Source organism: Microcebus murinus, chromosome 4 (assembly GCF_040939455.1).
Source record: "Microcebus murinus isolate Inina chromosome 4, M.murinus_Inina_mat1.0, whole genome shotgun sequence".
Lineage (NCBI taxonomy): Eukaryota > Metazoa > Chordata > Mammalia > Primates > Cheirogaleidae > Microcebus > Microcebus murinus.
Genome location: NC_134107.1, coordinates 59,113,806 through 59,127,663, shown reverse-complemented (window position 1 = coordinate 59,127,663; position 13,858 = coordinate 59,113,806). Strand labels below are relative to the sequence as shown.

Below are 13,858 nucleotides of genomic sequence, written 5' to 3'. Positions count from 1 at the left end.
TTGCCTGGCCTCTCCCCAACCCCACAATCTCAGGACCAAAGGCCACCAGAACCAAGAAGGAACAATCTCAAAATAATGAACAAAATCAAGAGGGCTGGACTCCTGGAAAAGAACTCAGAATCCTTCATCTTGAAGCCACACACTAAGTGGCCACATTTCTGAGAGCTGTCTAGACCCAGGGTCCCGGGCCGAGGCCTCCACTAACATTATCTCGTTGGCCCTCATAACTCTTCAGTGTCCTCATTTTGCAAAGCAGGAAACTAAGGCTCAGAGTTGAGGCCTGATGACCGGTGAGGGAGTCAGAGTCAGAGTCGAGATTTTAACCCATATCAGTCTGATCCCAAAGCCCACCAGGCACACAGAGGCCCAGGCTCTCGCCGGGGAGGGGCTCCGGGACCAGGATGGAAAGCAGGGAGACCAAGCTCTATCTCATAGGCCGGTTCCAGCGGGCCTGGGGCTTTGTCCCACAAAGAGCTTTGGCTCTGCTCTGCCTGTTACCATGGGCTGTGCTATCCCAGACATGTCCTGGGCTGGGACTGGTGGTAACAAAAGTAGAGGGAGACCTACAGAGAGGAGAAAGGACAGTAGTGGGGACTCAGCTCACCCTCCCACATGGCTCCTCTCCCTCCCTGCCTCCAAGGGCCCAGGCTGCTGAGCCACTGACTCCGCTCAGGTGCAGCCCGGAGGGACCCCGACCTGCCTTCTTGTCTAGAGCTTTCTTTGTCCTCCGCTTCATGGCTGGAAAGAGGTGCTGAACAGCTGACAATCTTTGAATCATAAAATCTTAGCATCTCGGGCATGAGAGGAGGAACTAACATTTCTTGAGCACTTACTACATGCCAAGGCCTCTTGGCATCGTTTCATTTTATCTCAACAATAATCCTTTGTGTAGCAAGGGGATATTATCCCCCATTTTGCAGATTCAGGGGAGTAGGTAAGTGTTTGCCCAGGGTCCCGAAGTCAGCCTGGGGGAGAAAGGCATGTTGGACAGTGCCCGTTACCCTCTACACGCCAACTCCCTGGAAGCCCCTCAGCCTCTCAGGTCAGACAGCACCAGGGTCACCAGTCCCCAACATGGAGCTCCCAGAACATGGGGATAGGGAGCAACTTTCCATTGGCCCTGGGGTCCCAGCTCTGCCCTCAGCTGGGACAGCCTGGAAGGACGTGACTCCAGCTCTCCCCCAGGCCCCTGCTCTAAACCCTTTCCTTCTTGCCCTGGCTCTAAACTCTTCTACCAACTGCACTTTTTGAGAGTTGCTTTATCCCACTTTCTAGTCAGCAAAACTAGGGCCAGCCACCATTTGAAGCCAGGCCTGTCCCCAGCCTCCCTCCAGACCTCACCTAGCTCAGGGGACTAGGACCCTTGTTGAAAGTTCCTGGCAAGCAGGGATGGTATGCAAACTTTCCCTGCGTGTCCCCACTGCCCATAATGGGGCTCAACAATTGACTGCTAAATGAATGAATGAATGAATGAATGAATGAATGAGTGAGTGAGTGAATAACAAATGACCATGGGAAGAAATGAAGGCAAGATAAATGCAGTGGGCCTGAGTTCATAGGCTGTGCCCCAGAACGACCTGCACCTACTAGGGGCTCCGAATCTCAGGAGTCGACAGCCTGGTCCCTCACCTATCAGTGTGGCAGGCAGAATAACGGCCTCCCGAAAGATGTCCATGTCCTAATCCTCAGAACCTGTGAATATATTATCTTACATGGCCAAGGAATTGCAGACGTAATTAAGGATTCTGAGATGGGAAGAGTACTGGATTATTCAGGTGGGCCCAATATAATCACAAGGGCCCTTAAAGAGGGAGGAGGAGGTGCACAGGGAGAGAGCTGAAGATGCTATGCTGCTGGCTGTGAAGACAGAGGAAGGGGCCACAAACCAAGGAGTGCTGGCAGTACACCACAAGCTAGGAAAGGCAGGGAAACTGATTTTCCCCTAAACCTCCAGAAAGAAGGCAGGCCTGTTATCACCCAGTGAAACCCATTTCAGACTTCTTACCTCCAGAACTATAAAACAAGAATGTGTTCTTTTAAGCCACTAAATGTATAGTAATTTGCTATAGCAGCAATAGGAAACTAATACACCACTCGTTGGTCAGCCTAGACCTCTGGAATCAGCTCGTGTCCTTCCCACCCCAGTTGCCCTCTGCACTCCCCTCTCACCCTCTTCCTGCCCAGGCAGAGTCTTAGAGCCAGGTGATTTCCCCCAAGCCCCACCAGAAATAAACCAGAGGAAGTTTTAATGTCCTGTCAGCAGCAATATCACTTCTAGACAGGCCCCAGAGTGAGCACCACAGCCTGCCACAAATGTGGGAAAAGACCCTGTCTGCAGGCCGGGTGCAGTGGCTCACGCCTATAATCCTAGCACTCTGGCAGGCTGAGGCAGGGAGATCGTTCAAGTTCAGGAGTTCGAAACCAGCCTGAGCAAGAGCGAGATCCCGTCTCTACTATAAATAGAAAGAAATTAATTGGCCAACTAAAATATATAGAAAAAATTAGCCGGGCATGGTGGCGCATGCCTGTAGTCCTAGCTACTCGGGAGGCTGAGACAGAAGGATTGCTTGAGCTCAGGAATTTGAGGTTGCTGTGAGCTAGACTGACACCACGGCACTCTAGCCCGGGTAACAGAGACTCTGTCTCAAAAAAAAAAATAAAAAAATAAAAGACCTTCTCTGCAGGTGTCAGGCAGGGAAGCCCAGAGCAGGAGCTGGTGGTAGGGGAGAGAGCCCTGGGGGCAGACCTGGGCTAGACTCACACCACTCTGAGCCTGCCAGCTCTTCGGTCTACAATTGAGACCCTTACGCAGGACCATTGCCTTTCCCAACAGCCCTGTAAGGAGGTTTTATCCTGGTGCCTGAGAGTATGGGGGAGTCTGTGGCTCTATGCACTAGCCCAGGCCATCTGCAGTGAACCCCACAGCTACTGGAGGCCTGGGTACTGGAAATATCTCTGTGGGCTCAAATACCCTGGTGGGGGCCCCAGGCCCCTGAATGTCATAAGCTGGGGCTTACTCATTGCTCAGAGCCCAGCAGCAGGACAGTTTTCCTCTGCTTCTGTCTACCACTGGAATGCTCCAGAAGCCCTGGGGGCTGAGAAGTGGAGGGGGAACAGGAAAGATCAACTCCCATGGGTGGGGCATCAGGTCCAATAGGCTTCTGCTTCCCAGGGGACCCATAGCCCCCATTTCAGGGCCTGCCAACAAGGCGCCAGGCTGCCTGGGCACATTTCCCAACAAGTACGCCAGGGCTTCAAGCCTTTCTGGGAAACATGGGCTCCCCTTTCCCCCTCCCTGCCACCGCCATCCCTGCCAACTCTGCTCAGTGGGAATTCTGTGGGGCCAATGTATGGCCTGGAAGTCAGGACACCAGGGGCCAAATCCCATGCTTGAGCCATGGGGCCTTAGGCAAACCTCTGCTGGCTCTGGGCCGGCTTCTTTATTCAAATATTGGAGCTGTGGCAATGCCTACCTAGCTGGATAGGAGGGACAGGAGCTGCCTTTCGGGGTGGGGACATGAGCTCCTTGTCCCAGGAGACATGCAAGCTGGAGCTGGATGGGTGTCACAGTGGCTGCAATGGGATGGGGCACTGTCACCTTCCTCACTGGGGCCCAATGGGATATGGTTGTCAACTGCCTCACCAGGGCCCTATGGCAGCGCCACTCTCCTAGCCTTCGAGCCAAGCCAATGTATGCCTGCTGGGGGTGGTCAGTATAGCCCACAGCCCCCATCCACTTTGGGGGCTTTGTCAATTTCCCTCTTCCCACCGTAAGTGACCCCTCACACATCACCCAGCAGCACAAGTGGTCATAGCTCTGCGCTCACCTTGGATGCTGGGGTCCAGGCCTTTGCAAAGCCCTTTGGGTTGATGCAGAAACCCACCACCCCACCACCTCTGCCCTGGCCCAGGCCACCATCATCTGTTGCCCCAATTATTCTAGTGGCCTCCTGGCTGGCCTCACTGCTTCCATCCTGACCCCCTAAAATCTACCCCCATGGAGCAGCCAAAGCAGACATGAGAACACTCCTCAGAACATTCCAACAGTGTCTGCCCCACCTCACTACGAGTAAATGCTGAAGTCCAACACTTCTCAGAACATTCCAACAGTGTCTGCCCCACCTCACTACGAGTAAATGCTGAAGTCCTCCTATTGGCCTACAAGGTCTTCGTTTCCTTAACCCACCTCTGTGCTCCCTCACTTCTCTGAGCTCTGATCTCCTGCTTCTCTGTTCCATCCATACAGTCCTCTTGACTGTTTCTCAGACACCTCAGGGCCTTTGCACTTGCTGCTCCTCCTCTCAGTCCAGAATGCTCTTCCCCTCACACAGCCACTGGATTTGCTCCCTCGCTTTCTTCAGGGCTCTGCTCAAACATCATCTCCTCAGATAGGCCTTCCAGCCCTTTCAATCTAAAATAGTCCCTCCACCCTGTCATTCTCTCTTCCTTTTTCCTGCTTCATTTTTCTCCCCAGCCCCTACTGCTCCCTGACATATGAAGTCTCCATTTACAGACAGGTCTCCTCACTAGTCTGGAAGCTCCAGCAGGGCTGGCCTTTGTTTGTTTGCTGCTGTATCCCAGCCTAGAAGAGGGCCTGACACATCTAGGTGCTCAGTAAGTATCTGCTAAATGGATGAATGCATTACCCTTCAAGGGCCACCCAAGTCCCTGAAACAAATACAACTCGCCAGGTTCTTTCCCACCTTCTAGCCTCTGCTCATGCAGTGTCCTCCTCCTAGAACCCCTCCATTTCTTCTGGTGTTCAAGGCCAAGTTCAGTCACAGCCTCTTCTAGGAAGGCCCCCTGCCAGCCCCCAGGCTAGTCTCTCAACATCCTAAGCCCCTTCCAGTCTGATTCTGGATCCTAAACTCTCTGAGTGTCATGGCTCCCAGGCAGCCTGGGGGTGCCTCTACCCCACGCAGGGTAGCATATGTAGCCTGAGAGATCACAGATGGGAGGGAGAGAGGGAAGCAGGAGAGGCAAGTCCCTCCATGGGGAGAGGGGGCTGGGGACAGGATTAGCAGCAGCCTCCCCGCCTCCCAAACCCAGCTGGTCTGGGAAACACAGGCTGGAAAATGTCAGACTCAACTCTGGTCCATCCCCCAACCCTTCCTCTCTGGGGTGGACTCATTCCTGGAGAGCATTTCCCCAACAGCCTAGGGCCCTTAGGAAGGAGTTGGGGGGGATAAACAGAGGAACAGGACAGCCCTCTCTGCCTGTCCTCCTCCATCCCACCCTCCTGCTGGGTGACAAGACATTTAATTATAGATATTTGGTACTGCTCAGAATTCCAAGCGTCCTAATCGCCTCCTCCCGTCCCTCTAGAACCAGTTTCCATGGAAAAATCACAGCAAAGAGCCAAGGAGGGGAAGGACAGAGCCCCCACCCCTGCGGGTTCCCTGCCAAGGGGAGACAGAGAGAAGAAGGGTGATTGGAAGAGCTGCCAGCTTTCATCAGCAAGGCAGGGAGCTGGCCAGGCAGGGGGTGGGGGGCTGTCACTGGGGGTGGGGAGCAACGAGGCCAGGCTTCTGGTGCTTGGGCCTGGCTCTGCGCCAGCCTTGCTGTGTGACCTCAGATTCAGCATTCTCCCTCTCTGGGTCTCAAAGTTTTTCCTACCCCTACCCCAGGCTCTGGTGAATTAAATAACCACTATGAAATTGTTCAGGATGTTGGGGATATGCAGGTGACACCCCCAAGTGTCCCGCAACTTGTCCTCCCTACTCACATGGCAAACCAATCCCACTGTAAAACAGGGATCCCTCAGGCCCTTCGCCTCTAAGACACAGATATGCTAGGACTCAGCAGTGAACCGAGTCTAAGCCCGCACTGTGAAACAGACCCAGAGCGTTCACGTTCCAAGAATGAAACAGTCAGTGTCTGGCATATAGTAAGCATTCATAAATATTAGCCATTGTTACTGCTATTCCAACAGGCTAAAGTTCTGTGAGTTCATCCATCCATGACTCTGAGAGACGGAGTCACTTCCTGTATCTGGGCTATCGTTGTTGCACGTATCAAATGGGTATCAGGTACCTGTGGGCAGAAGGCTGGACTACAAGACTCTGTACTTTAAGGCCAGAATGCAGGAAGCCCTGGCACAAAGAGTTGCTGATCAACCAGGCTATTTGGGCTTAAGTAGAAGTAACGAGGGGCGTGGGAGGCCCAGACAGCTCTGTCTCCTCACCTCCAAGCACACAGGCAAGCAAGTGTTCATGGAACAAATTACCCCGGAGCTGTCCCTTAGTCCCTGCACTCCTAGGCTCTTACAGCTACTGCAGAAAGCTGCCCTCCTCCCCCTCCAACCACACCCCTACACCCCTGACTCCTCCCATTTCCCTTGACCACCCTTCAGGATGAGTCCTTGCTACAGAGCCTCAAAGACCAGGCAGCCTAAGCTCCCACTGTACAGATGGGAAAACTGAGGGCCAAAGAGACCTCTGTCCAGGTGTCAGAGAAAGTTCAGAGACCGATCCAGGCCTGGTATCCAGGCCTCCCACCTCCCAACACTGGGGCAACACCACCCAGAGCATGAATATGGGTTCTGGGCTGAGAAAGACCTGAGTGTGAGTGACTCCCCACAGCCTGGGGTTGGGCCAGGGGTCCCCACAGCCCCCACGGCCTCTCCTGTCAGCCCCTGCCTAGGTTCACGCTGGTTTCTGCCCTATAAGCAAAGAGTGATAACTTCTCTCACAGCCCACACCACGCCACCCCCACCCACGGCCCAGGGAGCATGACTGGAGCCCCAGGCCTGAAACAAGGGAACATTGTCTCCTCAACAGAGGCCAGAAGGAGGGGGTGGACAGCTGCTCCCCATTTTCCTGGAGTCAGAAGGAAGGGGACAGCAGGAGGGATTTGGGCTAGCAGATGGAAGAACTTCCAGGCTTTATGAGGGGGTGGGAAATTAAGAGATGGTGAATCTTTTCTGAGCCAACTGAAGCTTACCAGGTTACACCCAGCCCCCAAGCACCCAGCCCTGTGCTCACAAACTAGCAGAAGGGCAGGGAGGAGGTCCCAGGCCTGGTCACTGACAAGCAGCTGGGGCAGTAGGGGCTATTTTTCCTCTTTTCTGCCCCTGGGAGGAAATAATCACACCACCCACTCACTGTACAAGAGCCTGCCAGGCAGAGACCGTTGTCCCCATTTTACAGAAAGGGAAAGTAAGGCATAGAGTAGGGATGTGACAGCTCCTAGGCCACACAGGGATCTGCAGTCAAGGCTCAAACCCTGCTCTTTTAATTATAGACTCACCAGTTCTCCCCCCTGAGGGGTAAGAGGGGACACCAATCTGGGCCTGGAAAAGTGGCAGGACTGGAGTGAGCAAAGACTTAGAGGCCAGAGAAAGCCTCCATGCAAGGCGGGGAGAAGCCTGTCCCACCTCAGAGCCCCCTGGGGTCGGGGGAGAATGTGAAGGGAGAAGGGAGGTGGGGCAGGAGCCAGTTCTGTAAAAACTCCCACCTCCTCTCTGGGTCTCAGTGCCTCTACTTAGAAGCACTCCTTCCCACCCCCAGTCTCTGAGTCCCATGGTTCACTCCTGCCCTGTCCCCCAGCTGAGCTTTCAAGGCTCCCAGAGAAGGTAATTATATGGGAAAGGAAGCTAGGAAGAAGCTCCCTGGCAGGAGCTGCCCCTGCTCTCCCCATCTTCTCCCCCACCTTCCAAAGACAGAATTGGCACTGGAGTTTAGGGGCACCCAAGCTGCCCTAATAGGGTCTCAGAAGGAAGGACAGGTCCCAAATTCCCCCTCTCCCCACTCCCTGCCTGCTGACACTCTCTGCAGCCTCCATGAGAAACACCAGAGCCAGGACCAGGGGGAACTAGAGACAAGGAGAGGAAAACAAAGAGAAAAGGAGTTCAGAGGGGCCGTGAGAGCGCTGGGAACTGGAGTGACCAAATTAGTCCAGGGTTTAGGGTTTCCAGGCTTCTCACACAGTCGGGGAACACAGTGGGAGTGCAGGCCGCAGTGGAAATAACCCAAGCAGGACCCAGAGCCTAGAATCTACCCCCTAATCCAGATTCCAGGGCCTATGCTGCCTACAACCTATCTGAAACCACAGGCAAAACTCCAGGGATAGCTGAAGCCAGAAGGTAGAAGTGGGGGCTTAGGGGAGAGTGAGCCCTGTGGCATGGCAGAAAGTGGGGAGCATCTCAAGAGCCACCAGGAAGGGGGTGGGGAGGGGAGAAGATGCAAGCAGGCAGGATGTGGGACCAGAACACATACCCCTCCCCGACCCATAGAAGCAGCCCTGCCTGTGGCGTCCAGAACCACTCTGGACCTCTCTAAAGGACCCTGGCTGCTCAGCCTCTGCAGCCCACCCGCTGCCTCTACCCTCCCCCAGGAGCCCCCATCTAGAAGCTGTCCCAATCTGAAGAAGCTATAGCAGACCTCAGGGTCCAAGTGTGCCTCAACTCAAACCGGTAGACTCCCATGAATCTGCACAGTACCAGCTGGATGGAAACTTAGGCACCACTTTGTTTATGCTCCCTTTCCCAATTTTATGGATGGGGAAGTTAAGTCACAGAGAAAGGCCAATGTCACACAGCAGGGGCAGAGCTGGAATTCGAATCCTGACCCCTCTCTGCTACTCCATAAAGTAATGCCTTGTACCTCCCCAATTCTCTCAGGGCCAGGAACAGCCCTACATTCTGACCTGTCATAGGAAAGCCACAAGAGGAAGGGCAAACTCATGTCAACTGTGGGCCTCCAGGCCAAACATCCTATAAGGGGTCTGGCCAACAGAGCAGCAAGGCTCGGAGAAGGACTGAGCCTGTGCTGGGTGCAAGACAGGAATCCTTTGTAACTATCACTCAGAACACCTGGGGCAGACAAGCACCTTTGACATTAGCACCAGCAGAAGCCCGAAATCTCTACAAGCCCTGAGTAAACGGAGCCTTGTGTCATTAACACTATTAAAACTGCCTGGGCACTTCCAGGACCAGATAAGCACCCTTGGGATCTGGTCACTTGCCCCAAGAGTACACTGTAAAAGGCTCCATGGAAGTCAGTGCCCAAGGAGTGTTCTTCAGCCCCATCCCGAAGCCCTCCCACCAAGGACTCACCACCTGTGGCTTGCTGCAGCACTTGATGGCTGGGGCAGGCTCCTCAGGAGGCCGGGCTGCCTCAGGGGGCTTGGCCTCTGCAGAGGGTGGTGCAACCAGAGTCAAGCAGGGCATGTCCACAGGCACTGGGGCAGGGACCTCGCCCGAGTGCAGGGTCAGCATGTACTGCTTGGTAACATCCTCAAGCGATGGTGCCTGCAATGTGGGGTGGGCTCGGGCAGGGAAGCCCATGGGCTCCGGCACAGCCACAGGTGGGCCAACAGAAGTTGGTGGCTCAGGCACCGCGATAGGCATGAAGGTGGCGGGCACACTGGCATGGCGAACATGTTTGGAGGAGGGCTGGGTCCGAGACAGGCCACCAGTCTGGTCCTGATTGCTCTCCTCTCTCCGAAGCTCCTGGTGACTGCTCCGAGCTGGGCGCTTCTTGGAGCCTCGGCGAGTGAGCCTCAGGGACAGGATGTCAGCCAGCTTGGGGTCAAGGTGAAAGTCCCGGTGGGCAGTGGAGGTAGGCAGGGCCTCAGGTAGAGCCCGCTCAGACTTTGCTCGGCCCCTAGCAGGACTAGGCTCTTCTGGCTCTGCCCACTGCTCTGCAAGGATGGGCTCACTGCTGGACGGAGGCAGCATGGGCTCAACTTCTCGGATGGGCTCCCCTCCAGGGCCCTCGAATCCAGCCCCAGCCAGCTCCCCACGGCGGCTGGGGTCACTCAGAGATTTCTTCTTGGGGGCTTTGCCAGCAACCCTGTCATCCACCACACACCCCAAGGCACCAGGCCCCTGAACAATGCTTTGAATAACCTCCTGGTACCCCTTGCTCTCTTCACTGCCCACAGACCAATCACTGTGACCACTGGTCAAGCCGTCATCTACGGCTGGGGTCGCTGGGAGCCCAGTTTTGGGGCTCAGTGAGCCCAGGAGGTTGCTGTCCATGGAGAACCCAGAGGGCTCCTCAGAGGTGGCAGCCCAGTGTCGCTGTGGAATTGGGTCACTTAGGGACCTATAAGCTTCACCTGCCTCCCCATTGTTCAGTTCAGTCCCACCAGGACCTGAAGGTGGGACTTTTCGTCGCCGGCGGAGGGCACCTGGTGTGGGAGGGGTCTCAGGGGACACCAATGGCCACCCACCTAGACTGTCCTCAGTTCCGGGGCCATGGTGGTTTGTCTGGGCTGAAGATGAGGAAAGGGGTCGCCATACTCCTGTTGTACCCAGGCCACAAAAGGCTGCAACAGAGGGCTCAGGGTCTGCCCCAATGCCCTCATCTGTCAGGCTGGACTCAGGGCCCGAGAGCTCTTCTTGAGACCGTTGCCCTTGGGTTGCATGCCCTCCCCAGTCAGGGCTTCCAGGGGGCACATCGCTTCCATCATCCTGCTGGGCACCCATGCGCTGGATCTTCTCAAAAACCTGCCGGGCCTCCTGCACATACTGATCCTGGACGATGAGGGGCAGTGGGTCCTCCTCGGCACCAGGGCCTGCCAGCAGGAGCTCAGAGGAGCTGGGCTTCAGGGCACTGGCACGGGGCAGCCGGCGGGCCATGGGCTTCTCAGAGCAGGTAAATGACTTTGCCCTCCGCAAGGTGGCCGTCAAGTCCTTGAGTGTGGGGCGGGTGCCAGGTGATGCTGGGGCTGGGGTGGGCATGGGTCCAAGTTGTCCCACAGGGTCACCTGCTGATGGTGAGTCTCTGTCATCTAGGGGGTTGCTCCCATGGTCCTCTGGGCCCCCACTAGGCTTTCGGACCCTCAGCTCTGAAAGGTCTGAGCGCAGGAAACTGAGCAGTGTCAGGGTCTCTGAGGCAATATCTGGATTTGACAGGGACTTCCGCTGCCGGCTCTTGTCCAGCTCTAATCCTCCATCTCTCAACGGTCTGGTGGTACTCACAGGTCCCTTGGCACGGGTTCGAGCCTGGGACCGCAAGAGGAGCCCTTCCCCGGCTCCAAAGCTAGGGGAGCGGTACACACCCCAGCCCCCAGAACCCCGGCTAGACCACAGGTCGTCGTCCTTGAGGGTCTCTGTGCTGGAATAACGGCTGCTACCACGGGAGCCTGTGGGGCTGGCCAGGTACGCTGGAAAGCTCACCTTGGCCACACGGAAAGCTCCTCCTACGGTGTCAGACATAGGCAGCAGTCCCTCCTGGGGACCTGGGACGCAAGGCGGGGGACCCCACTCCCGGAGTCCTTCCTCTCTAGGGGCTCTTGGAGATGTTGGGGGTTCGGGGCTCCTGGCTCCCCCTGCTGAGTCCATGCTGCCCAGATTTAACCCATCACTGTCAGGCCTGCAGTCCTGATCCAACAGGGAGTTTCCAGGCCTGAGTCCCGGCCTCCCTTCCCAGAGGTGGCCGCCCTCACCGTCTTGGTCCTCCTCACTGCCCGAGGAGTGGCCGCCGTGGTAGGCCGGACTCTGTGCCCGAGGCGGCTGAGGTGGGCCCTCCTCTTCCTCCTCGCTGGAGCTGGCAGCCCGGCTGCGGCTGACAGGATAGGAGGAGGCGATCGAGGAGGAGGAGGAGCAGGAGGCCCGGGCCCCGGTCTGCGGTTGGGAGAAGCTATGCCAAGAATGTAAACCATCCGCCGGACGCTGAGCCCGCTCCTGTTGCTGTTGCTGCTGCCGCCGCCGCCTCCCCTCGGCCCCCGGCCCGGTCAGTGGTCGCGCCGAACGCAGACCCGCCAGGGGGAAGCACGTCCGAGGAGGTGGCGTCGGTGGCTGCCGGGGCTCCCGAGCCAGGGGCTCCCACGCGGCACCGTCGGGGCTGGGCGTGCCCGCGGCCTCAGAGTCGGCGCTGGGCCTCCTGGAGCCAGGGCCGCCGAAGAGCTTGCGCATCTCGGTGACGCTGGGCCAGGCCCCGCGCGCAGCGCTCTCGGCCGCTTCTTCCGCGGCCCCAGGGAAGACGCCCCCGTCCCGGGCCCCAGCGGAGTCGTCTTCCAGACGTGGCGCGTCGAAGCGCCGGGAGAGCTGGCGCACCGACGGCGAGAGGCTGCGGAGCGGGCGCGGCTGCGCGGAGGCGGCCGGGGGCCCCGACGCCAGCTTGGACACGCGCCGAGAGGGCTGTCCTGGGACTGCCGTGGTAGGCCGGCACGAGGCGCGGCGCCGCAACCCGGGGGTGTCGGTGTCCTCTTCCCTCAGCCCAGGCCCGCCGCTCCAGCGCTCCAGCAGCTTGAACGAGACGCTGCGATAAAGCGGGGGCCGGGGTGCCCCGTCCGCCATGGTGGCAGCACTCACTCCGGGGGGGCTGGCCTCGGGGAGCCGCGGCCAACCCCCCCTGCGCCCCCGCTGCAAAGGAGCGCAGCGGCTCTGCGCCCGAAGCAGCGCGCGGGGGTTCGTGAGGAGCGCGCAGAGACCAGAGCAGAGGTTTGTCTGCCGCGGCTCAAGTTTCTGCGGCCGCAGGAAGCATCGGCTCCATCCCCAGCGGCTCCCCCAGCCTCAGCGCCGACCCCCAGGGCCAGCCCCCACCTCGGCTGGAGCGACCCGAGGCATCGCGGCTGTGCCCGGGCGGGATCCCAGCGCTCGGTTCCTCGGCTCTGCGCCCGCCCGGCGGCGGCCTGCCTCCCCTCGCTCTCCCGCTCCGGCTCCCGCTCCCTCCCCCTTGGCTGCTCGCTCCTCGCTCCCTTTTGTTGCAAATAAACTTTGTGGCAGAGGAAAGGGGGCGGGGGGCGGGGCCTCGCGCCCAAAAGAGGGGGTGGGCTCCGGGCGCGCGCGAGGCTGGGAACCGGGTGGTGGGAGGGGATCGGGGAGGAGCCGAAGAAGAAACAAGACTGCTTGAGCATTTGCAGGCCGAAGTGACCCTCCAGAGAAGTCCCTCGGGAGCCCAGCGGGCCGAGCTGCGCCCCAGGGACTCGCTCAGACACACGCAAGCTCTGAGTGTGGTCAGCTCCGCAGATGCGCAGCCCGGGCCGCGCGCGCACCGCGGCTCGGCCGTCTTGGCGAGCGAACACCTCCTGCCCGAGGGGCTCCAACATGGCAACCTCGGACCCACAAACTCTCGTACACACAGACCCAGGTACACGCAGGTACCCTTTCCCTGGCCGGGAAAGGGTGGGACCGGGCGCCAGGGGGAGCTGTGGCCCACTGGAGGGCTCTCCGCTCCCAGACCCGCCCTCTACCCCGCCCAGGCCACGCCCCTTGCCCAGCCATTGCCGCGAATTCCGTGGTAACCACGCCCATACCCCGCCTCTCACTCTCCCAAACGCCCGGCCGATCCCATCTCCCTGGTGCTTTTCCAGAGCTGACCGCCCCACGCTGCTCCAGACGCCCCACCCTTCATGCCACGCCCCCACCCCTATTTTTCCTGCCGCCACGCCTCCCACCTGCCCCCGCCGTCTCGGCGGCTCCTCTCTAGGTGCCCCGCCCACCGCCCCGCCCCTCTCTTTCTTCACGCTTCGGGATACGCGGCTCTTGCGCCCTCTACCGGCCTGATTTTCCCAACCCACGGGGAGATAGAGCAGCGCCCACCCTTAAAAACTGGAGTTAGGAGAACTTCATTTCCTTTCAATAGTTTCCGTAGTCTTTTCAGACTGCCCTTCCTTAGGCCTAAAAGGAGCTTCGACGGGAACGCCTTCGAGTTCCCACTGCCAAATCTACACTCCTACCTGTGGCTGCTCCACCTTTCTTGGCAGGAAAGGTGTAGGTCGTTTCTCCTGCTCCGCTCAGCTCTGCTCTGATCCAGCCCTTGAGCTCCTCTCGCTTTCAGCCTGGGTCTGGTGAGTCTCACATTGTTCTCGGTATTGGGTCATCATCCCCTTCCCCACCCCCACCGGCCTCTGCAAGATCCCATTCATCCTTCCAGACCCATCTTAAATGCAGGACCCTACCTCTAAA

At 58.1% G+C, this 13,858-nt stretch overlaps 1 protein-coding gene across 3 annotated transcripts in view; it reads right to left on the bottom strand.

The window, feature by feature from the left end:
- The window catches only part of ARHGEF17 (Rho guanine nucleotide exchange factor 17), a 53,953-nt gene extending 41,706 nt beyond the window's left edge, over positions 1–12,247 (bottom strand). For 2 of the 3 annotated variants that reach the window (XM_012744918.3, XM_012744919.3), the window contains exon 1: positions 9,056–12,247. In XM_012744918.3, coding sequence (XP_012600372.2) covers positions 9,056–12,247 — 3,192 coding nt within the window. The remainder of the gene's footprint in view (positions 1–9,055) is intronic. The other variant, XM_020286603.2, reaches the window with a different exon arrangement.
- Between the last annotated feature and the right edge of the window lie 1,611 nt (positions 12,248–13,858).